Genomic DNA, 25,319 nt, shown 5'->3' on the forward strand with positions numbered 1-25,319 from the left:
TGTGACTAGAGAGTCAGTGTGTTTTATAAACAACCACCATTTGAGGTTGTTCATTTGTATCACGATGATTTTGCTGGAATTTCTACTCCTCGTAAATTTTTTTTGTAATTCTTAGCTTAGGTCCTTTCTTTTCTAAAAAATAAATAAATTGTATTTATATAATTAATTTTAATAGAATTGATTTCAGTAAAATTAATTCATGTTTGACGACAAATTTAAATATAAAAACACATTTAAACTAGAAAATTACTAATTCGAATTTTAAAATTACTTCATAATCTTAAAATCACCTTCAGAATTAATTTTATCCAGAATCATTTTTGTAACAAAATATGTTAATAGAAGATGTAGCATTTGTCCAAAGATGAGATCCACGGCGTGACATTTGAGGAAATATTGAAGGAATTTGATGAGAGGGCCAATGATGTAGCACAGGATGATGTGAGGACTACTGATGTAACACAAGATGGTGAGAGGGCCAATGATGTAGCACAGGATGATGTGAGGACTACTGATGTAACACAAGATGGTGAGAGGGCCAGTGATGTAGCACAGGATGATGTGAGGACTACTGATGTAACACAAGATGGTGAGAGGGCCAGTGATGTAGCACAGGATGATGTGAGGACTAATGATGTAACACAAGATGGTGAGAGGGCCAATGATGTAGCACAGGATGATGTAACTGCAGTTGGAGCTGATAATGGACCTGTGGGTGGTGAGGTTGATGATGATTTAAGACTGACTGATGATAGTTCAGATGATAGCAACTTCGAGTATGATAGTGCAATGGAGATAGTATTTGATGATGATTCTGATGAGTATAGTACTGAACTGGAAGAGGAGGATGGAATGGACTGTGATATTGAAGATTATGAACAAATGAAAAGTAAAAAAGGAAAACAAATGTCTGATGAAAACAAAGAAGATAGTAAAGGGAGTGATAATGATAGTGAGGATCTTGGAAGTGATTGTGATAGTGATGATACCAGTAGGGCTAGGAGAAAGAAGTATCCAATTTTTAAGCTTTTAAAGGATATGTCCAATTACAGATGGGAAGTGGGAACATATTTTACTACAAAGGAAGATTTCAAGGAGGCAATTGTTACTTATGCAGTCCATTCTGGCAGAGATTTAAGGTTCACTAAGAATGACAAGATAAGGGTTAGGGTCAGGTGTAAAGATGGATGTGAATGGGAATCTTACTGTGCTAAGTTGCCTACTGAGGATTCATGGCAACTAAGGAAAGTAGTTGACACCCATAGCTGTAGTAGAGAGTATCATGTAAAGTTACTGAAGACAAAATGGTTGAGCAAGAGGTTACAGAATTCACTTAAAACAAACCCTAGACTGAAGCTGAAGGACATTAAGGAAAAGGTTCAGAAGAAGTGGAATGTTGGGGTCAACAAAACCAAGGCTATAAGGGCTAGGTTTGCAGCCAGAGACATGGTTGATGGGTCATTTCTAGGGGATTATACAAGGGTGTATGACTATGCACATGAGTTACTAAGATCTAACCCAGGTTCAACTGTTAAGGTTTGTGTCCAGCCTGCACAAGAAGGTTCAACTGTTGAGAATTTACATTTCAAGAGGTTGTACATATGCTTGGCAGCTTGTAAGGAGAGCTTCAAGTGGAGCAGACATTTCATAGGACTTGATGGATGTTTTTTGAAAGGCTTATGTGGAGGTCAAATACTTGCAGCTATTGGCAGAGATCCCAATGATCAAATGCTACCAATAGCATTTGCAGTTGTTGAAAGTGAAAACAAGGATAGCTGGACATGGTTCTTGGAGCTTCTTATTGATGATCTTGGTGGGAGGGAAGAGTGTCTCACATACACTTTCATTTCTGATCAACAAAAGGTATGACATTTTCATTTTACATTTTCATTTCTGATCAACAAAAATGTATGACACTTTCATTTTTTATGACTTAGGGTTTATTGCCTGCAATGGAGGAACTTCTTCCAAGAGTTGAACAGAGATTTTGTGTTAGGCATCTATACAACAATTTTAGGAAGAGGTTTGCTGGAAAAAAACTAAAGGAGATTATATGGAAAGCAGCCAAGTCAACTTACTACCAAGCTTGGGAGAGAGAGATGAAAGTAATGAAAGAGGTCAATGTAGAAGCATACAAGCACATGATGAGCACTCCTCCAAGATTTTGGAGTAGATCATACTTCAAAACTCATAACAAGTGTGATGCTGTACTGAACAATATGTCAGAAGGCTTTAATAGTGTCATATTGGAGTCAAGGGCAAAACCATTGATCACCATGGTGGAAGAGATTAGGGTATACATGATGGAAAGGTGGGCAACAAACAGGATGAGGTTTCAAAAATTAGAAGATGTTGATGTGTTACCAAACATTAAAAAGAAGATTGAAAAAACAAGTTCATACACAAATATGTGGCTTGTAAGGTAAATTCTGATCATCATATAGCCTGATTTTTTAAATTCTGATTTGTTAAATTCTGATTTGTTAAAGTCTGATTTGTTAAAGTCTGATTTCAATCTTGTTTGTTGAGTTTATATTGAAATAAGTTCTGAAGTAATACTGAAATAAATGCTGACTTTATTCTGATATAAATTCTGATTTTTAGGATGTCTGATGAGTTTATATTTGAAGTGAGGAATTTGGAAAACAATGCTGAAAAATTTACAGTCAATCTGAAAGATAGGACTTGTTCATGTAGAAGGTGGGAGTTGACAGGCCTCCCCTGTGTTCATTCACTATCAGCAATCAAAAGCAGGAACCAAAAGATTGATGATTATGTCCCTGAGTATTACAGGAAATCAAGATATATGCAAGTGTACCAGCCAGTTATTTTTCCAGTCAATGGCTCAAACCTATGGGAGAGGACAGAGTACCCTGATGTTCTGCCACCCAAATTTAGGAAAATGCCAGGAAGACCCAAAAAAAGGAGGAATTTGGAACAAGGTGAACTGGATGGCACAGATAGAAAGATGAGAAGAACTGGCTTCATTGTGAAGTGCAGTAGATGCAAGAAACAAGGACACAACAAACTTACTTGCAAGGTACCATCAACTACTGCACAAGCAGCTCCATCACAAGCAGCTCCATCTCAGACTACTTCTGTACAAGTATCCCAAACAGCTCCTTCAGCTCCATCACAGTCATCTCAAGCAGCTCCTTCACAATCATCTCAAGCAGCTCCATCACAATCATCCCAAGCTCAGAAGACTACTCCAAAATCAGCCAAGAAGACTACTCCTAAAGCAAAGAAGTTGGCAGTTAGAAGGCCAAATGCCCCTTTTATCCCACCTGGTCCAACCACAAGGCTGACTGCTGCAAAAATAGCTATAGGTCCAACAACAAGGAGGACAACACCTACTAAAAGGGCCACACCAAAATGGAAACCATAGTCTCTTTATTTTATGTAGTGTTTTGGATTTTTAGACATCAGTTTGAATATTTTGTAATGTGTCTGAATATTTTGTGTTTTTAGAACCTGGTATGCAGTATTTTGGCCAAGTAATTTTGTGCTTTTGAACATGTGATTTCTGATGGCAAGGTTAATGTTAAAGTTAATGCAATATTTTGGCCTATAATTTTTGCCTTTTTCTGTCTTATGAATATTTGTGGTTTGTGTCCTTTAGCAAAAGTCAATACATACTTAGCAGTGTGTAACAAATCATAACATTACAACACTAAACCATAACATAATTTTTGCCATTGATCACTTTAAAACATTACAACACTAAACCATAACATTACAAATGACCAACACTAAAATTCGATACATGAATAAATATCAAATTCAGTACATACTAATTCATAACCTTACAACATACTAATACAGACTTTTCCAAATGACCAACACTAAAATAACACAGAAAAGCCTTTTCCAATTTTTCTCAGAATTCATCATCTTCTTCAACTCTCTTGTCTTTTGTTTTAGTCTGTCATTTGTTGCCTTAAGAGTTACCAACTCCATTTTTGCTGCATCAAGTTCAATTTGAATCTTCTCCATCCTACTATTCTGCATCTTCATATACTGGTCTTTCTCATCCATCACATCATCAAAGAACCATTGAAAATAGCCACACCCTGTTTGGGTTGAACCCTGTGAAATTCAAAATACCAATCATTCGAACCCTGCTAAGGCAATAAATGACATGAACAAACAAGTGAAGTTCGTTTTTACCTTGTAATTACGACAGCCCCAGAATTGCTTCCCGAAATTCGTGCTTGTTGAAGCCCTACGAAGCAAAGCTATCTCTCCACACCCACATACGGGTCTCCATCTCAAGTTTGCAGCAAAACCATCATTCTTCGTGTTAGATTCGTATGAACATGGCCCTGCGATTGATGATGATGTCTGCTTCATTGGAAACTGATGAACCCTAGAATTTGGGGAAGAAAGGAGGCAAACGATGAACCCTAGAATTTGGGGAAAGGAGGCAAACGATGAACCCTAGAATTTGGGGAAGAAATTCTGGAAACGATGAAGAAGAGAACGTTGAAGAACGATGAAGAAGAGAACGTTTATATCATTCCACGTCACCTGCCACGTATACAGACCTAACGTCCGTTTGTGCCATTTGGACAGAAAGGACAAACGTGGTCCTTTTTGGACAATTAAAGGATCACTTTGACACTTTTTAGAGATAAGGGACTAGAATGGACCTTGGGGTATAATTAAGGGACCAAAAAGGGTATTTTGCCTAAAATGAACAAGATGAGATCCACGCCGTTTGATTTTACTTCACCTTGCTAATGAAAATAGTGTCAAACTAATTTGCTTCGAAGCAATTACCACCGTGAATGAATCTAATGGCGGTCTCATTCATCACTGAGTAAAAGTCAATCGTAATGCAAACACCCAAGTCTTCTTTTCCACCAATACTACCACTGTAGTAGTAATAAATAAACAACAACTACAACAATAAATAAATAAATAAATAAATAATATTTTTCAGTTTCACACTCTCTCTTCTCTCTCCGACTCAATTTACCTTTCTTGTTCACAAAGCACTTCTAAATCTTCAATCCTCACCTAAACTCTCTCTCTTTATATATTCACATTCACAGTTCTCCACAACAAATAACTACCAAAACCAAAAACCTCTCTCTGCTAATTCTTCAAACACAAAATATGCATCTCTACAATGCATGGTTGCCGCCACCTGTGGCGGCTCAGACCGCCGCCGAGAAAGACTCCTTCGCCCGCATCATCGCCACCGTCAACTCGTCTTTCAACCGTGACGATCCCGAATCCGTTTATTCTACTATCAAATACATCTCCGTCCTTGACCTGTCAGTTCCATTTTCAACTCTTGGTTTTTCAATTTCAGTTTTCTCTCTCTTAATTGATTTTCGCTAACTTCAATTTCGTTTTTGTTATTTTGATATTACGGTGTTTTGATTTTCGTTATCTTCAATTTCAATTGATTTGTTATCTGCTCATTTTAAAGAAATTTTTGTGGAAGTGCTGTTTTAGAGGTTACTGCTTGAAGATTTTGTGTTTAGATGAGTTTTTTGTTATTGTTGTTGTGATCGAACTCGAAGGTTTGGTGAAGTATTGAAGATGGAAGTTATTGAAACGATATTGACTTGACTTCATGGTTTTATGCCTTTTAGTGTCACTTTTCACTGTTTTGTCAGCAAGTTGCAATTATGCTGATTACCTGATTGTCAAAATAGTTCAGGATACTGATGAATTGATGTTGTTTTTTTGGCATTACATCTCTGGTTCAGCTTAATTATGAGAACAATTATGGCTTTCATATATGTAGCACTTACACTTTATATGACAATGCTCGGCCTGACGCCGACGCTAACACACCTATGTTTATAGTCAATCACTTCCATCTATAATTATTAACAGTGAGTATGTGTATGTGTCAGTGTCGTGTATGGCGTGTGTGTGTGTGTGTCAGTGTCGTGTATGGTTTCTGTGTGTGTCAATGCTTCATGGTTTTTTCTGTAAAGACTCCACTCGGGTACCTGTTAAAGACTTCCCTCGGGTACTGTCAAAGAAAATCGATTATTTTCTTTAAATAAGAAAATCCTAACACAGAATGTTTGAGAGTGTTGTCATGGTAATTTAGCTGTGTCTGTAACATCATATCATATATTATGTATTAGAAATTACATTTGTTTCATTGTTTTTGTAGTTCTGTATGTTATCACTATATTCTTTGTTTGTTACTCAGTGTGAGATTCTTATCAGTAGTATCCACTTGCACTTTATTGCATTATCAGTAGTATCCACTTGCACTTTATTGCATTATCAGTAACATCCACTCGCAAATGTGGTTAATGAAACAAAATCTGACTTTTATGTGTTGTGCAGTTTCATAAAGGCCAAAAGTGTTGTGTCTTTGGAGGATGTCCGCACCCTTATTCAGATCGGCCTTGAACTATTTCACATGTCTCGTAATAAGCTTTACGCCCAGGTGCTACATTTTTTCTTGAATGAGATATGGAGTTTTCTTGCTTTCGCGGCTTTTCATGTTCTTAAATGAATGTGTCATTTTTTGTTTATTAGGTTAGGTGGGGAAATTTATTAGTCAGACTACTCAACAAGTATAGGAAAAAGATTACACTGACTATTGAATGGAGGCCTCTGTATGATACACTGGTTAGCACACATTTTACTAGGTAAGGTTTACACTGATACTGTCGATGCTGCAGCCTTAATTGGTTTAAACTTCATAGTTATTATATGTTGTTCATAGTTTCCAATACCTAGCTCTGGCATCTTTGATTTCTTAGCTGTCACTGAAAACAAAGGAAAAAAAGAAGAGAAAATAAATGTTGATGCTTTAAAACTTGAAGTAGAAATAAACACAATAGTTTATCCTTAGTTATAAACTTAAGCTTTTATTTGATTTTCATGTTATTTTCTTAAACTTTTCTTCATTTACTTGTGAACTCTAGTAGTCTGCTGCTAAAGCAAAATACATAGTTGAATATATATTGAACAATTTAATTCTTTGCTTGATATTCTGTTCAATAATTTTAGGCCGGTGATTATGAATTATATTATTGTTGCAGAAGTACAGGCCCAGAAGGTTGGAGAGTAAGACAACGGCATTTTGAAACTATAACTTCACTTGTTCAGTCCTGCCGAAGATTCTTCCCATCAGGTTCTGCCTTTGAGATATGGTCTGAGTTTAAGTGAGTACTCTGTCATTGTTTCTGCGTAATGTTGAATCATTACAAGTTTTTCTTCTTATGCCTCTGTTTATTTTGCACTTTTCATTGACACTGAAATTAATGAAAGTGAGTTGTCTATGTTTCCATTTAATGGAATAATGGTGGACCTGTATTAGGGGTTTTACATTTTTTGAGTTTCGTTTTTTATTTATATATATTTTCTTATGACTTACTTTTAATTGGATCTATGGATGATTTGTAGATCTTTATTGCAAAACCCATGGCATAATTCATCCTTCGAAGGATCTGGGTTTGCTAGACTGTTTCTCCCAACAAATCTGGACAATCAGGCCTTTTTTACACAGTAAGAAACATTAATTTGTTAGGATATTTTGTGATATCTAATTTGACTTCCTGTGCAATGAAGTTTTACAATTGAATTGACAGTGATTGGATTACCGAGTGTCTGGACTTGTGGGAGTCTATACCAAATTGCCAATTCTGGAACAGTCAGTGGGCGGATGTCATAGCCCGTGTTGTAAAAAATTATCACAATGTTGATTGGGAGGGACTCTTGCCTTTGCTTTTCGCCAAATACTTAAATATGTTTGAGGTGAGCATATCAATTTTTCTAGTAATGCTTGTTCACATTTGGATTTATAGATTGATTGAAAATAATTTATTGTGTTACATTTTCTCCCTTTTTAAATGTTTACGGACTTGTTTGTTTGCAACTGAGATTTCGGCTTTTGGTATTTTAACACTTGTCTAGTGAAACACAATTAATTATTTACAAGTGCTTAGTAGCGAATATCAAAAGAACTTTTGGTGTTTTAACACTTGTGTAGACAAACACAATTAATTGTATACATGCGCTTAGTAGCGAATATCAAAAGAACGATGTTTTTCTTAGAGGGTAATGAATAATGATGAATGTTAGGTGTTTTCACAAAATTGATCACATAGTTATACCATATTTCTTTTGTCTTTTGATAAATACACTTGATGTACCGGCTGCCAATCAATTGAGGTTGTATCATGACAGTTTCTGGCTAATTGCTGCATTGTTTTGTTCATGTTTTAAAAACCTATCTTAATACAAGCAAATAAACACCGTCTCTGCAATAGGAATATTTTCAACTTGTGGGAAGTCTTAAAATTTGGGTTTGGGCCTAATTCAACCTTACCCAAACCGGCTCGTAAGGTGAGGATTGCCTCCACTTATAAGCTTATTTTCAGGCCCTATCATTTCTGATGTGGGACTCTTAACATACCCCCTCACGCCAAACACTATTGAGCTTTGTGCATGGATATAAAGGTGGGTGGCCCGACAGAGGAAACCTAATAATAGGTGGCCCGATAGAGGAAACCTGATAGCAGGTGGCCCGATAGAGGAAACCTGGTAGCAGGTGGCCCGATAGAGGAAACCTGATAGCAGATGGCCCAATGAATCTTGGATAAGCTCTAATATCATATTAGATTTCTATATTGGGCCTAACTCATCCTTATATAATATACGTTTTTTATTTTGTTGTTGTGGGAAGCCCAACAACAAATTTTGGATAGGCTATATCTCTATAAATTTCTAATATGGTATCTAGATCCTATTTCGATCCTCTTTGAATACTCTCTCTCGCCACTATTCTACTTTTGAGTTCCCAAAAGGTTGAGAATATAATAATAATTTCCTCTTTTTGGTAAGAATCCGAAGCAACACAAAAGAATACAAATAGGATACCAGAAACCTATGACTCAACACGCAAAATTGGGCCAAAACATAAAGTAAGGGCTGTTAGATCTGAAACACGAATTTCCCTGGAGCAAAACTGGAAATTGATGGCAAATTTGGAACCACGAGGCTGGGACTAGTTGGACCGACCAAGCAGTGACCAAAAGAAAGGCTGCAACGATGGCGGAAGCTGTGGGTTACAGCAGAAAATTGCCGAAAAAGAAAAGAGGAAACTATTATTATATTTCCAACCTTTTGGGAACTCGACAGTAGAAAGTGGCGAGAGTTCCAAGAGGATCGGAATAGGCTCTAGATACCATCTTAAAATTAGAATTAGGACCTAACTCTATCTTACAAAACCGGCTCGTAACTCGTAAGGTAAAAATTTGTCCCAACTATGAACATTTTATACACATATTTTCAGGCTATATCCTTTCCGTTGTGAGGCTCTTAACAGGAAGCCTCACTGTACCAATGCTCCTGCCTTAAGCGGAGAAACTAACACTGTTGTACGGTAGCAGATATTATTCTATCTCAACCAGCACGACCCTTTTTTATATCGGAGTTTACATTTTTCCCTATCATTTCTCATATACACAAGCAATGAACGACAGACCCTTTAGATGCATAATTAGGAATTCCGTTCCATTTCTAAACACACCTCCAGCAAATGCTAATCTTGACCACAACTTTATCAGTTGTTTGTTTCCCAGTCATCTACATGAAAAACTATCCTACTTACGTTTTATCACCACTCCAAGCTACAAATCTTAGCGGCATGAATTGTAGAGCTTTGGCTGTAAAGTCATTAGCATGCTAGCTATTGCATTTTTAAATTATTGTTTGGAATAAAAAATGCATCCTTTTGCTAAACTATTCTGATTAGTTGATCTATAGATACACCATGTTGTCCAGGTCCAGCTATGTTTTGTATAAATTTTATTACTTTCTCCTTTGGTTAATCATATTGATTTACTTACATTTCATGCTTGCACTCATGAATCACAGGTTCCTGTTGCAAATGGAAGTGGATCATATCCCTTTTCGCTGGATGTCCCAAGAAACACAAGGTTCTTGTTTTCCAATAGAACTTCCACCCCTGCAAAGGCTATCTCCAAGTCAATTGTAAGAAAATATGTTGTTGCTTACATCTGTGGGATTCTAACATTGGAGTCATGTTGCTGGTTTCTTACTCTTGATGTTGATCTTTTGTAATTGCAACTGCAGGTATATTTGCTAAAACCTGGTAGTTCCGCAAAACAGCACTTTGAGAAATTGGTCAACATTTTGGAACAGTTAGTTTACTTACACATCACTTGCTGTATTTAGCTTGATTAAGCTCGCCTTCTCTTCACTTCAATGATTTCCTTTTTGTTACTGACTTTTTTCTATCTTAGATATTATCACCCCTCAAATGGTGGTCGTTGGACTTACTCACTGGAGAGGTTTTTGTATCATTTGGTGATTCAATTTCAGAAGCGTTTACAGAATGAGCAGTTGTACGAATTAATTATCATCTTCCATTTTTCTGTTTTTTTTTTCTTTTTCATGTTTCTGTTTTATGAAACTGAAAAGGTCTGTTTTACAGGGGCATAAATAATTGTAGACCTACTGAACAGCATCTTGGAGAATCAGAGAGGGTCTTCTTTGTGAACACAATGCTTAAGTTAATCGATCGGGGACAATACAGCAAGAATGAGCACCTTTCCGAGACAGTTGCTGCAGCAACTTCTATACTTTCTTATGTGGAACCCTCATTGGTCCTTCCATTTGTGGCATCTCGGTTTCAAATGGCCCTTGAGACGGTTAGTTGTGTTTAAATTATTTTCTTGGTAGAATTTCAGAAATTATGTGGTCAATTTTATGTGTAGAGCATAATATTTTCTTGGTAACATGTTCATTCAGGGATGTGATATTCTTTGTACTCTTTAAACAGTATACTATAATTTATTAGTTTGATTTTCTGACCACATTCATTTTTCCTAGCCAGATGACTGCCACCCATCAGTTGAAAATTGCAGTTATGTCAGTGGCATTTGTTGGGCGTTCACTATTTTATACATCTGTATCAGCTTCTTCCATGAAAAAAGTGGATCTTGGTGGTGGCGATGAAACCTTCATCGATCTTATTGGGGTTTCATTATCCAATGCATTACTTGGCATGGATGCTAACGACCCTCCAAAAACTTTAGCTACCATGCAATTAATTGGTTCCATATTTTCAAATGTGAGCTTAAAGATTTTGATATATTGAATAAACAGCTTCTTGCTAGTACTACTGTAGTAAGTGCTTGACCTCTTCACTGTGTAAATGCAGTTGGCTTTATTGGATGATAAAATTGATGACTTATCCTTTATGCCAATGATCCGTTTTTCTGAATGGTTGGATGAGTTCTTATGCCGTCTGTTTTCCTTACTTCTACACCTAGAACCCAGCAGTGTTTTGTAAGTAATGGTGTCAAAGACCCCTCTCTTGCATGTTAACTTATTTGACAAAGATGTTGTTTAGGTGGATATTTTGTATGTTTGTTATTATGCTTAATAATTGGATCACTGGTTTTTGGTATAATAGAAATGAAGGTCTTCACTCATCAGCTTCGTCAGGAACTTTCCTAGTTGATGATGGTCCATACTACTTCTGTGTTCTTGAAATTCTTCTTGGGAGGCTTTCAAAATCACTATATAATCAGGTATTACTTTATAATTTAAAAATACCTGATACTGACTACTCTTTCTGAGCTAATATACTGTCTTACACTTCACTGATATATCAAACAGGCCTTGAAGAAAATTTCCAAGTTTGTGAGGACAAATATTCTTCCTGGTGCTATTGCAGAGGTTGGTCTGCTCTGTTGTGCGTGTGTTCACTCCAACCCGGAAGAAGGAGTCAGTCAACTTGTTGAGCCAATATTAGTGTCTGTGATATCCTCTTTGAAAGGAACACCGGGCACTGGATTTGGAGGAGCTGGGACTTTTGATACTTCTGCTTCAGCCAAGGTACCTGATTTTGGTCAGTTGTGATAATCTTTGATTGCGATATTGCCTCTGGATTCTCTGGAAAATTGAGACTTCTTTACTTCAGGTTAGGTCCACAATTTCACCTGCTCTTGAGGCTGCAATCGACTATCAACTAAAGGTATTATCAGTTGGCATCACATATGGAGGTCCAGCACTCCTCCGCTACAAGGATCAATTAAAAGAAGCTATCTTTTTGGCTTTTGACTCACCATCTTGGAAGGTCTTATTCTTAGCAGTGCACTTGATCTGTTTTTTTAAATAAGCTGATTATATTCTCTTATAAGAATGAATTTGGTGCTGAGTAGAAAGTAGTCCATTGGTTCCATATCTATATTTCATTGCTACTTTCATTGACAGGTTAATGGGGCTGCTGATCATCTTCTTCGGTCCCTTCTTGGAAGTCAGATTCACTATTATCCAATAGACCAATATAAGTATGTATGATAAGGGTTGCGTTGCATTTCATTCACTATGTTTTAGTAGTATTTTTTTCCTGATTCTATGGTTGTGTATCTTGTGTAACTTTAGCCCTTTTTTTTTTTTTTGGTTTTCTAGGTGTGTTCTTAGTCACCCTGATGCTGTTGCTCTTGAAGAGTGGATTAGCACAAAAGATTTTTCCACTGATGAAAGGTTGATTCCAAAGTGGCATATTCCTTGTGATGAAGAAATTCATTTTGCAAACGAGCTTTTAGATATTCACTTTAAGTCTGCTTTGGATGATCTGTTGAAAATATGCCAAACTAAAATTCATGCTGATCAAGGTATAAAAAATAAGCATTTTTCTCAAGAAGTTAATTAGTTATCATGCAGTCATTAGCAAGATTTCTTATTTAAGTTCCTTTTTGACTAAGAAGACTAGTATTAATTATGAATATTTCTTGAAACCATTTATGTTCAGTATGTTGACACTGACTATTCTGTTTTCTTGTAATTTTCCTCCTTTTTTTTTATAAAACAAAAAATAAATTAATATGCCCAAAAGAAGAAAATAATTGCAAATGCAGATAAACCTTGAAACAACCATCTATAAAGAAATGCAGAGCATAGATATTAAATGCTGATTTCAAACCAACACAAAGTCGTTAAAATTTCAAAACATACTATTGAACCAAGCCAATTATCTCCAGCATCCACATAGAGCACTTGATTATTATATGTTGCTAATTAGCTCATGACTTTACTATACTTTATTTACTTCTGTTAGAAGGCTCACATCAGATGAGATATAGCCTGAACATATGTTTATAAGACATATCTTGTAATCATCAATGTTGTTCGGTATGTTTTCCGTTCATGTATGATTTTCTAGCTGTTTTATTGAGTGTAATTATCCATGCAGGAGATGAGAAAGAGCACTTGAAAGTGACTCTTTTACGTATTGAATCATCATTGCAAGGACTTTTTTCTTGCTTGCCTGATTTTGTCCCTGGTTCTAGGAATGGAATGGTTGAAGATCCAAACCATACATTTCTAATTGCTGGGGCAACAGGCTGTACTGTTGGAACTACTGCTCTGAGAGAAAAAGCTACTGAGATTATACATGCAGCCTGCAAGTAAGGGTCATATTTACTGTTACTTTATACATCATTCCTTCCACTAATGTGCTTGTGGTTTTCTATAAATCCCGCAAAGCCATTGATATTTATTTATTAACAGATATGTCCTCGAGAATAAATCTGATGACAGCATCCTGTTGATACTCATCATTCGAATTATTGACGCTTTGGGAAATTATGGTATTGAATTCTCCTTCCACATAAGGTTTTTGCATTTTATTCCAAATTGTGCTTGTATATGCATAAGCTAACTAGTTCTGTTTCCTTTTGGTACACAGGAAGTTTGGAATATGACGAGTGGTCTAGTCACAGACAGGCTTGGAAGTTGGAATCTGCTGCCATAATAGAACCTCCAATTAATTTTATTGTGTCATCCCATTCTAAAGGAAAGAAGAGGTACTGTTACTTTGACTACATTTTTCTCAAACATGATATCTGTTTGGAAAGAGCTTTTTGGTTAGACTGAGTTTGTCGTCATTTCAGACCTAGGTGGTCTCTTATTGACAAGGCATTCATGCACAATACCTGGAGGTCTTCACAAGCATCCTATCATCTTTACCGGACAAGTGGGAATTACTTCCCATCTGAACACGTTACTATATTGATGGACGATTTGTTGAGTCTTTGTTTGCATAGCTATGAAACCGTTCGCCTGTAAGTGATTAAGAAATCTATAGCTAACTGAAATTCTGATGTTTATATTATTTTGATTTTTTATATGTTAGCTATTGTTTTCTATGTTCCATTTATTGTTAATGTTTCCCCTCAGCAATATAATTTAGCATTTTTTAATGAATAAACAAAGAATCCAGAACTATTATGCCACGCAAAAAATAGCACAATGAAATCAGTTCAAAGGCTTTGCCATTAAATTTAGAGAGTTTTACACCTCCAATGGTCTAACATGGCATTGATTTGATTTCTATTGCGTGTACAATAAATTTGCCATTGTTTTTAAGGAAAAGAAAAAAGGGCATAAAAGTATTGTCCGTAATTGTTAAAGGGCTTAAGAATCAAGTTGTGGCATGTTTCCTTCCTCATGTTTCAATCCAAGATTAGATGCTTCATATATTTATATTTAGGTTGATCTGCTTACATTGCCTGTTAAGTCAAATACAATGTTTTTAGTAAAATGAAAGCAATTTATCTTGGAAGTTGGAAACCACCAGTCAGAATCATCTATACTGTGACTGGTGGTCGTATCATGTATTCTTGCTCTTGTTTATTTTCTTCTCCAATGAAACTTTCGGAATTTCCGCCTTCATTACGGTCTGCCCCTTGTCACCTAAATTGCGGCATTTGGCTTGCAGCCTTCAACACCTTCATTGTGTTGGGTTTGAAGGGGTGGATTTTGCGTTGTGTTTATAACTGCGGTCAATCTTCACCTCACAATCGGTTTTGTAAGAATGTTTTAGGTCCAACCCACACATTCCAAGATGGTATCAGAGTCTATCCTAGATATGTTGTTGGGCTTCTCACATCGTTCACGCTTTGGCCCCTACTTGCCTAAATTGCGACATTTGGCTTCATTGCATCATCCAACACCTTCATTGTGTTGGGTTTGAAGGGGTGGATTTAGTTCCATATTGCTTAGAGATCTGAGTTGTGTTTATAAGTGGGGACTATCCTCACCGTACAAGCCGATTTTGTAGGGATGAGTTACGCCCAACCCACACATTCCACATTCAAGAGAAACTTATTTTCTTCCAACAAGAGAGAGAAAGTAATGGCATATATTATTGCGTCAAAAATATGTGCAGTGACATCATGTATCCAATATTGTCACTGGCGGTCCGGCGGAGAGTCAAAATCCCGCCTACAGCCGCTTTGCGGAGCTGTTATAGGGGGTTATGGCGGAAAACTCGCAATATCGGCGGACCCAAAAACCGTCATGTATATCCTTCATAGCGGCCATGGTGCCGCTATTTGATAACACTGCATGTAGCATGTATCAATGTAAAGTTCAAACTATGTTTACTTCATTCTTTGAGGTTTCATCTGTTATAGAAGTTACATGTAATTACTTTTAATTGGTCTATAACTATTTATCTTGATTCTCCTTCCTTTTGGATGCCAGCTGATATCTCATCCAATAGTTTAACATGCTTTATTGAATACCTGTTTTATGCCTGATTAAGATTCTTTTATGATCCAGGCTTGCAGGGAAATCTCTAGTGAAGCTGATCAAGAGATGGCCATCTATGATTTCAAAATGTGTCATCACTCTTACTCCTAACTTGCAGGACCCCAATGCCAAGGAGTATTCAGTCTTGGGATCTTGTTCAGTTCTTGCCTCACAGACAGTTCTCAAGCATTTGACTACGGTGATTATCAAGGATTAGGTTCTTAAAATTCTTTTATAGATAGCTAATATTTTTATTTCTCTTACACACTTTCTTTGGTTTTATTCTAGGATCAAAAGTCCTTCTCTTCATTTATCTTGTCAATTCTTTCTAGGTAATTCCATTTTCTCTGTTCCTCCTTTTAGATAGAAATCACTGTACCTTGTGTAACATTAGAGAGAATAATACTTTCCCTCTTTAATCCTTGAAGTTCTCATCACGAATCCTTGAAATCTCAAAAAGCAATTAATGAGGTAAGCTTCCCTAAACCAGATTATTGTAATTTCTTTTTGTGCTTTTTTTTGTTTAAACTGTTCCTTACTTCCAACAGCTTTTTGTGAAGTACAACATCCAATTTTCTGGAGTATCTAGAAGCTTTTTCAGGATATCAGACACAGGCAAGCATACTGGTGGACTGGGTTTTTCTGATTTGGTTTCTCAGATTGGTTCTATGAGTTTTGATTCTACTGGCTTGCATTGGCGGTAAATGTTTCTTCATTTAGTTTGAAAATTGTGACTCATGATTAATGAGTTGTTCTTCTGTATATTTGTGTTCTGTGTCTCTGCTGCTTTCTTTTCATTTACATGCTGCTTCACAATTCATTAACTAGTTTATAAGCTTTTTCTTGAGATTCTTGCATATTTAAAATGCTGACCTGTTAGCCTTGATTTTTTCAGGTATAATTTGATGGCTAACAGAGTTCTTCTCCTGCTGGCTTTGGCGTCTCGTAGCCATCCAAATTCATCATCTAAAATCCTGAGTGAAGCTGCTGGTTTGTCTAGCTTCTTGTTTTTTCTGGATCTTTTGTTGTCTATTTTATTTTTTTTTTGGATTGCCTTTTGCATATTCAAAGTCAGTATTTCTGCACCTTGTTTTATGCATTGTCTTTATGCTATATTCATGCTGTTTCTTATTTAGGTCACTTCTTGAAGAATCTGAAAAGTCAACTTCCTCAGACAAGGATACTTGCTATTTCAGCTCTGAATACATTATTAAAGGAATCACCTTATAAGTTGTCTCCAGGTGAGAAATCTGACGTACTCAAGGATTTGAAAGGCCATGCCAAGTCATCTCTTGAAGGAGCTTTAACCCAAACGTTTCAAGAAGATGGTTTCTTCAATGATACACTCACCAGTCTTTCTCATGTTCATATAATAACTGATAACGAATCTGCTTCAAGAGGAAATCAGGGAGATTCCAGTATTCAAAGCTTAGCAGACAAATCCATAACCCGTTTTTATTTTGAATTTTCGGCTTCATGGCCACGTACTCCCAGTTGGATCTCCTTTTTAGGAAGTGATACATTCTACTCAAGTTTTGCTCGTATTTTCAAGCGGCTAGTACAAGAATGTGGCATGCCTGTAGTGTTGGCACTTAAAGGTGCAGTAGATGAGTTTACAATTGCAAAGGAGAGGTCTAAACAATGTGTAGCTGCTGAAGCATTGGCAGGTGTGTTACATTCTGATATTGATGGTCTATCAGGAGCATGGGAAAGCTGGCTGATGCCACAGTTGAAGAATATAATTTTAGCACCATCTGTTGAATCAATTCCTGAGTGGTCCTCTTGCATAAGATATGCAGTTACTGGTAAAGGAAAGTATGGAACAAGAGTTCCTCTTTTGAGACAAAAAATTCTGGATTCCTTGATGGCACCTTTACCTCCAACAGTAGCTACGACTGTAACATCCAAGCGATATGCTTTTCTGGCTGCTGCACTTATAGAAATATCCCCACAGAAAATGCCAGTAGCTGAAATCCAGCTCCACAATACACTTCTGAAAGAAGTTCTTGGTAACATGTGCCACTCCTCAGCCCAAGTAAGCATTCCCTCTTATCCTATTTATTTAATGAATCATATTTAAACTCTCCTGTTGTGATCCTTTATCTATTACTTTCCACCCTCCCTGGCTGGTTCCCGCCAATTTGATTATAGTTCAAATTCCTAATGACTTTAAATATGCATGCAACAACAACCAAGCCTTATGCATATCTAGAAAATACAGTCACATTTTAATGTATACTGTTTTAGGAAATTCAGTCTTTTTTACTGCTGTTACTAATGCCGTCCGTGTCAAATACGAGTAAAAAGTTAGCCTCAAGACTAACTAAATTTGTTGCATATAATCAGAAGGATTACATTTCAACTGAATAATAGGTTTCTTCAGTTGTTGAGATTTGATATGCTAATGTGTCCAGATTCAAGATATTAATTTGGTTTGTACATCTTCTGCTTTGGATTAGTGTCTTTTGGTAAATATTTTGCTTTTTAAATTTTTTTTATGTGCAATTAGTTGAATGTTTACATTCTTAATATGGATCTCTTGCTAGCATTTGTTCTAGGACATGGGATTATGAAGGAATATTCGAGCTGGTTTCTTTAAGGCGTATTCTATCACTTGATTTGGTTGATTATATAGGCATTTACAAGAAAGTATCTTGGAGAATATAACTATTGTATGTAAAACTGTGATCTGGTTTATCTCTTTATAGAACTAAGTATACGGGGTTAGTGTTAATTATCAGAACAAAATTATACACATGATTTTAAACTTAAAACGAGTCTAGAAGTTGTAAGGAGAAAAATAACCTCTCTTAAAAAATATGTTAAAACAATGAGGAAATTTATTAACTAATGCATGGTCGCTTAGGGGTGTTTGTATCAAGTATAAAAATCATATTCCCGGGAACACTCGTCTAGGAAATGGTTATAATTCATGTTTTTTTTAAGGTTGAGAAAAAATTATTCCTGGGCATAAAGGTTCATAGGAATGAAATAACCTCCATGATTTTATTCCCATGCGAGAAAGGGCAGGGTAATATGGACTACCACAGAGTTCTACTTTTTTTTTTTTTTTTTGAAAAAAGTATAACTACCAGTTTTCCTAGGAATATCAAATTATATGAAAACATTTTTTTAAAAAATATCGAGGAATTAAACTTCCATATTTATAATCCTGGGCCTTATTCTGGAGAATCATTTTTTAACTCTTGAAACAAATGCCCCCATAGCATTTGAACATAAAAGACCCCCCCTGTCTCTCTTTTGTTTGTGTGTGTGTTTGAGAAAGTGTTTGAAATAAGTGGATTTGCATTGAAGCTGATGTCCCCCTCCATGTTACACAACATGAATATATAAGTGGGCATTCATTTTCTTAATGGTTTATGGTTTTGACCTATTTTAATTTGCCTATACAACAGGTAAGGGAGGCTCTAGGGGTTACCCTTTCTGTATTGTGCTCTAACATTCGGCTATATCATTCAAGTGATCATGATAATTTGGATGATAAGAGAACCAACGATGTTGATAATAATTTGATAAAAGATGAAAGCTGGGTTCAGTATCTTACAGAAAGAGCAGCTGAAGCAGTTGTGAACATTCAGATTGCTTCCCAATCAGATAAAGCTGTGAATTCGATAGATACAAGTTCTCAAAATGGTCATGTAGATGGTGATTCACAAGATGATATGAAATGGATGGAAACGGTACTAATAGGGATATAGTTTTATGGGTTCTGGTTTTACTTATTATATCATTTACTTTTTATTTTACTAATTGTTTATTATTCCAAACAAATGCAGCTACTCTATTTCATCATCTCGTCTTTGAAGTCTGGGAGATCCTCTTATCTTCGCGATGTGATTGTCGGACTTCTTTATCCTGTGATTTCCTTGCAGGTCTGTGCTATATAGATTTGACTGTATTTTGTGAACTTGATATTGTATTTCTTTGAAAATTTGTATGATTTGTTGTGGATGATTTTGGTTCTCTTATTCTCTCAAGCCCTCAAGTTTAGACATCTGATTATTTTAATGGTTTTAAGAGCCAGTTTGGTTCTCTTAGTATTAGCCATTCATAAAGTTTAAAAACACCAAACTCGGATTTTTTTTTCTTTCTGTAAGCACCAAACTCGGAGTCTTGATTCTCATCCAGGAGTTAATTATAGGATGATATATCTTGTAAAGTTCTTTTAACACTCCTAGACTTTTGGAGAAGTATTCAAAAATCATAAATTTTTTATATTAATTATTTTTGTTCTATTATCATTCATGTATATAGGTTATCACACTTCTGAATAATTTTCTTTTCTTTTGAAGGACACATCAAATAAGGATTTGTCAACATTAGCTAAGGCAGCGTTTGAATTACTAAAATGGATGATTGTTTGGGAACCTCACCTCCAGAAGGCCATAACTGTGATTCTTTCTGCTGCTAATGATTCCAACTGGCGAATTAGATCTGCTACATTGACATATCTGCGTACTTTCATGTACAGGTATTATGATCTTTTGTCTGGTTTGCTTTGGCATAGCATACTTTAAGTAATTGGAGTCCTTGTATGCATCTATCTTCATGTGGTAATATTTTATTTTTAAGTCAACTAATTTAAGTCCATGTTTTGAAGTATAAGCAAATAGTGTTTTACAGATAATTTTTTTGTTATAATCATTTTCTCAAAATTATCTAACTACTACCTGTTATGAAGGAGAAGAAAATAAAGATTTGTTCCTTTTTTAACAGGCACACTTTCATTCTATCAAGTTCAAAGAAACAAGAAATTTGGAGAACAGTTGAGAAGTTACTAGTAGACAACCAAGTTGAGGTAAGCTCTCGCTAAAATAAAAACTCAAAATATGTTTTTTTTTCTCCCTTTTTATATTTCGGAGTTTGGATAATTTAGGATGAGATACCTGTACCATATAGAAAATCCTAAGCTTGTTGAAAATCTTTCATCTGAATTGTCATACTTGTCTAATAACATGAATCTTCTTTTCACTTTTAAGATCTGGGGTGTGAAAGTGGAAAGAACGCACACCAAATGTGAGCTTATTTGACTTACATGTGGAGAAAGTGCGTTCACTTGAAATATTTGGTGGTTTTGGTGGTTGTTCCTCGTGTAGACAAATTTATATGAGCATATATTTTAGGGAAACCATATTCTAACATTTGCTTTGTTTTTTTCCCGTGATTTCATCTATTGTTGATGGTTTCTATTTACATTTAATCTGATGTGATTCTTTTTATGACAAGAATCTGGTTTGATTCTGATTACCACATTTAAATCATCTCATTCTGGAGGACTTAATCTTTTGTCTAGGTAAGAGAACATGCTGCAGCAGTTTTAGCAGGCTTAATGAAAGGTGGAGATGAAGATCTTGCTAAAGATTTCCGTGATCGAGCTTATGTTGAGGCAAATATTGTACAAAAGAGAAGAAAATCAAGGTAAATTCTTTCAATGTAATATTTTACACTAAAGATTACATCATGTTTCTGGAGCGTTTAGTTGTTATTTTGTGAAAAAAATGGACCTCAAAAAAGCCTAAATGCTGATTAATTTCTTCGAATGTAATATCATCTTTATTGCTTCTCCATGATCCTGTGAAGTTATATGTGTAGAGTTTGGACCTTTATGAAAAGGGCATAGTTGAAATTTGATTTCTCTACATGATGAGTAAGCTTAATTGTTTAACTCATATTTGGTATTAACAAGAAATAAAGTCACGGTACATCCAGCGTGTCATAAAAATATTATGTAACATGTCGGCAAGACAGCCTAGTATATAGGGTGAGATTTGCAAACATAAGTTTTATTGGTCAATTGAACAGCTGGTTTGATCTCTCCTAACTTTAGCTATAGCATATTTTATGTTTTTGATGAAGTGTGGAAATTTTCAAATGCAGAAATGCAAGCTCTGGTTCATCTGTAGCATCTATTCATGGTGCTGTACTAGCTTTGGTAGCTTCTGTATTATCAGCCCCGTATGATATGCCCAGGTTTGTCCAACAATATAATATCCATTGAACACGAGTACATATTGGTTACTTGGTATGTTAGTAATGGCTAATGTAAAATCAACTTGAGAGAGTAAAAAAGAAGTTAGACAATAAGTTAATAATATAATAAAGTATATCGCTTTCTTGTTGACATATTATGAAATAACTACATTAACTGTGATGTTTGTACTGTCTACCACTATCTTCAAGTCATGCATCGCTTGGAAATGTAAGTTCATCCATGATAATCAAAGGAACAATATCAAAGTAAAAAAAATCATGTCATGTTCCTATATCATTAGAAGTATAAATGATTGAAGTGGTATTGCTAAGGGTATAGTCTAATACCCGAATATTCTTTTTCTAATTGATGGTAATTGAATTTGACAAATGATCAGTGAGCTTGGTTGGGGGAAATCCAAAAGATTTTCTTGAAATCACATTCACTTGTAGAATAAGCTTTTTGCAAGAATGACTTTTTACTCTAATTGGACTCTTCCTATATATAGGGTTTTGTGTGTTGAGCTCAATTATAGATTACAAGGATAAAAAATATACTTTTTTTTCTTCTTGTTTTGGAGATATTTGAAAACATTTTGGAATTCGTAATAGGGTTTTGTGTGTTGAGCTCAATTATATATTACAAGGATCAAAAGTATACCTTTTTTTCTTCTTGTTTTGGAGATATTTGAAGACATTTTGGAATTCGCAACACTCACACCTTTGCGCACCGCACCAATCACTGGTTTATTTTTCTTGATTATGCTGTTGTTAATTCTTGACACTTATTTCTGTTGATATCTGACTGCATAACTTCTTTCAGTTGGTTGCCTGAGCATGTTACATTACTAGCCCGCTTTAGCGGGGAGGCATCTCCTGTGAAATCAACTGTTACAAAAGCTGTTGCAGAGTTCCGGCGGACGCATGCTGATACATGGAATGTTCAGAAAGAGTTATTCACTGAAGAGCAACTTGAGGTATCTTTCTATGGATTCTAAACATATTGTGTTTTGATTTAGAAAATATAATTATTACTACTTTTTTTTAGCGTATTTGTGTCCTAATGTTTATTTCCCCCCATTTTTACAGATTCTGGCAGATACATCCTCTTCATCATCATATTTTGCTTGATCTAATAATCCAAAGATATTGTTAGGACGTAATGAGAAAATTGATTAGGCAAAGTATACTTATCATTTGTTGTGTATTTGTAATTTGTAAAAATAGCTCTTATTTACATTTTTGTACCATTGATCATATTTGTAATAATTTTATTCCATAATGCAGTCTCACAAGTTGAGCTTCTAAACATCCTCTATTTTGTAATATAATATATCTTATACCATGGGGTTAATTAAATCATCAGCTGGTAAATCCCACATGACGCAGTCTGAGTTGAATATATTGGATAGATTTCTAATTTCTTTTGTAGCCTCGGAATCATCCCCATTTTCCTCTTCGAGTTTTTCATGGAACTGGCTTTGATGATCTATGCCTGTGCATGTGCTTCCAGTACATAAACTCTGGCTCCACGGTGATGCATCCCCTTTATTTCCAAAACATGATGGGCTGAATTGGAACCCAGACATTGTAGGGAAAACACTGTATGGCATTGCAAAACTTGAAGATGTAGCTGCAGTGGAGTCCCATGGTTTATTTGAGGGCATCATTTCATGTTCTTGTTGCATGGCCTTTGATAGGTCAAACTTAATCTTCTCAACAGTGTCTTCCCTTTCTTCTGGCTTACAGGTGAAGTAATCGGTGATGTTATTTGCCAGTCCTGCATTAGAATGTTGGCCCTGATAGTTAATCGGCTTCCTGGTAAGTAGGTGGAGCACCTCATCTTTAAAACAACCAAGAGCTGCTTCAGCTAGGTGAGCTGCCTGTGGGGGTGCCAATGTTGTAGCAATTTCAGCCATTAGATGAGAGAATGGCTTGTGGGTGACAGGGTCTATACCCATGCCTGACAGTTTCTTTTTCAGCTTGGTGTTCCAATGGTTTTTGACATCATTGTCAGTGCGTCCTGGCAGCTGGGCTGCTATCAGTGACCATCTGAACATCCATTTAAAGGAAGCATTAACAATCCGATAAAGAGAATTTGCAAATAACATAATCTCAATTCATAATAACATTTATACTACCTGTTGCCAAAAACAGAATGAAGCTTCACAATGGTTTGCTCTTCTGCATCCGAGAAATGCCCATGTTTAAGATCAGGACGAAGGTAATTAGTCCACCTTAGCCTGCAGCTCTTTCCACATCTCTGAAGGCCTATTAAATCCACAAAATCAAGTATTAAAGTTTGTTTTATTAACATTGATTTCAAATAATATATAGACGGAGAGAGAAAGAAAAGGGACTAACCAGCATTCTTAGGAATGAGGCGCCAGTTACGAGTACCGTGTTGAGCAATGTAAGAAGTGAGCTTGTTATCTTCCTCAGGTGTCCACTGACCTCTCTTCACATTGTCCTTCTCACAGCATGGAATACGCCCCATTTCTCTATTCTTTTTTCTCAATATGTTAATTCTCCTACCCCAAAGAAATGGAGGGAAGTATCAAGTATAAGAATTGTTTGTTTTTCTTTCACAAACTTGCGAATTGTCTCTACCAGTCTTTGAATTCTTTGAGGCAAAAAGGGAAGACGTGGAATATTTCTGTGTTGGTTATAGTTTTGTTTTTCCTTCTTCTCTGTTTTTTATTTGGTTGTAACTTACTATTGTTTATATATATAAGAGGTGTCAATTAGAATTGCATGTGTACATGGTTAAAGCCCAAAGGCATCAAAGGTGCATGATTTTATTAAAATATTCAACGCCATTGAGCGTGTGAAAGAGGCAGGTAGCTCACCCACAAGATGCTTGGTCAACTTCTTTTTCTTTCACTCTCTCTCTCTCTCTCTCTTTGTTGACTGCCTTAACCATAGTTTGTGTGCTTAATGCATGTGTTTGGTAAGTTTCTCTTCTTTGTTAACACAACAAATTCACCTTACTTCAGAGGGAGAGTTGAAGGGTTAGATCCTATCTAACTTTGCTTTTCAGCTGTCGATTTTGTTTCTAATGCCGGTTTTAGTTTTATGGATTTCACATTTCAGTAGCACGAGGGAACATGTGAGGTGGATCCCACACCACACGTTCGTAGGGTATGGTACATTTGGTTATAGGAGGAAGTCTTGCTGGACACAAAACTTGGACACACTCACTTCTTAAAAAATGAAAATAGTCTCTGACAAATCAGATGTTATTGATTCAAATATTAATGTACTAGAGGTAGAGGTTGATGAACATAGTGCTCAAGTTGATGTTGAGACATATTTTATCACTAAACATATATTTATGTTATATGATCGAGTTTGTGTTAAATCTATTCAATAAGGTTTTGGGGGTAGTTATTACGTGATTTGATTTTAGTTTTGATAGAAGACAAATTTATGTCGTGATGAATTGTGAAAGATGTGGCGAGTATAAAATAATAAATAAAAAGTTCAAAAGTGGTGAGATTATATCAAGAAAATGTGGACATTCTTTTAGGTTGCGCGATAGTATAGATGACAAATGTTTGGAAATTTAACAAGTAGTGTGGTCTACACAGTTATGAATTTGATCACATATTAACAAATCATTCGATTGTTGGTCTCTTAGATGATGAAGAAAAAAATTGTTGTTGATATAAAAATGAACATGGTTTTGACTAAAAACATACTCACGATTTTGAAAAGAAAGAAGCCTAATTGTGTAATAAATATTTAACAAGTTTATAATGTTTGACATAAAA

General features: G+C 35.8%; 3 protein-coding genes across 3 annotated transcripts; 1 reads left to right on the forward strand and 2 right to left on the reverse strand.

The window, feature by feature from the left end:
• Window positions 1–3,730: 3,730 nt before the first annotated feature.
• LOC131656441 (uncharacterized) lies at window positions 3,731–4,356 on the reverse strand. The gene is made up of 2 exons (XM_058926161.1): window positions 4,171–4,356; window positions 3,731–4,089 (listed from the first exon to the last, which is right to left on the reverse strand). The coding sequence occupies exons 1-2, from the start codon at window positions 4,351–4,353 to the stop codon at window positions 3,817–3,819; spliced, it is 456 nt and encodes a 151-aa protein (XP_058782144.1). The 5' UTR covers window positions 4,354–4,356; the 3' UTR covers window positions 3,731–3,816.
• Window positions 4,357–4,943: 587 nt separating this feature from the next.
• Window positions 4,944–22,905, forward strand: LOC131662242 (proteasome activator subunit 4). Its single transcript, XM_058931967.1, has 35 exons — window positions 4,944–5,282; window positions 6,322–6,424; window positions 6,517–6,629; window positions 7,026–7,148; window positions 7,390–7,491; window positions 7,575–7,740; window positions 9,865–9,981; window positions 10,084–10,151; window positions 10,254–10,355; window positions 10,445–10,661; window positions 10,847–11,083; window positions 11,174–11,301; window positions 11,429–11,546; window positions 11,635–11,853; window positions 11,939–12,094; window positions 12,232–12,308; window positions 12,430–12,635; window positions 13,214–13,427; window positions 13,531–13,610; window positions 13,709–13,826; window positions 13,914–14,084; window positions 15,586–15,754; window positions 15,844–15,887; window positions 15,984–16,026; window positions 16,104–16,255; window positions 16,451–16,545; window positions 16,692–17,590; window positions 18,972–19,256; window positions 19,353–19,448; window positions 19,869–20,047; window positions 20,293–20,374; window positions 20,870–20,994; window positions 21,454–21,546; window positions 22,370–22,523; window positions 22,636–22,905. Exons 1-35 carry the CDS (start codon window positions 5,122–5,124, stop codon window positions 22,675–22,677), a joined length of 5,454 nt encoding a protein of 1,817 aa, XP_058787950.1. The 5' UTR covers window positions 4,944–5,121; the 3' UTR covers window positions 22,678–22,905.
• Window positions 22,854–25,027, reverse strand: LOC131662243 (transcription factor MYB80). The gene is made up of 3 exons (XM_058931968.1): window positions 23,911–25,027; window positions 23,688–23,817; window positions 22,854–23,598 (listed from the first exon to the last, which is right to left on the reverse strand). Exons 1-3 carry the CDS (start codon window positions 24,041–24,043, stop codon window positions 22,884–22,886), a joined length of 978 nt encoding a protein of 325 aa, XP_058787951.1. The 5' UTR covers window positions 24,044–25,027; the 3' UTR covers window positions 22,854–22,883.
• Window positions 25,028–25,319: the final 292 nt, after the last annotated feature.

This window comes from Vicia villosa, linkage group LG3 (assembly GCF_029867415.1).
Source record: "Vicia villosa cultivar HV-30 ecotype Madison, WI linkage group LG3, Vvil1.0, whole genome shotgun sequence".
NCBI classification, from domain to species: domain Eukaryota; kingdom Viridiplantae; phylum Streptophyta; class Magnoliopsida; order Fabales; family Fabaceae; genus Vicia; species Vicia villosa.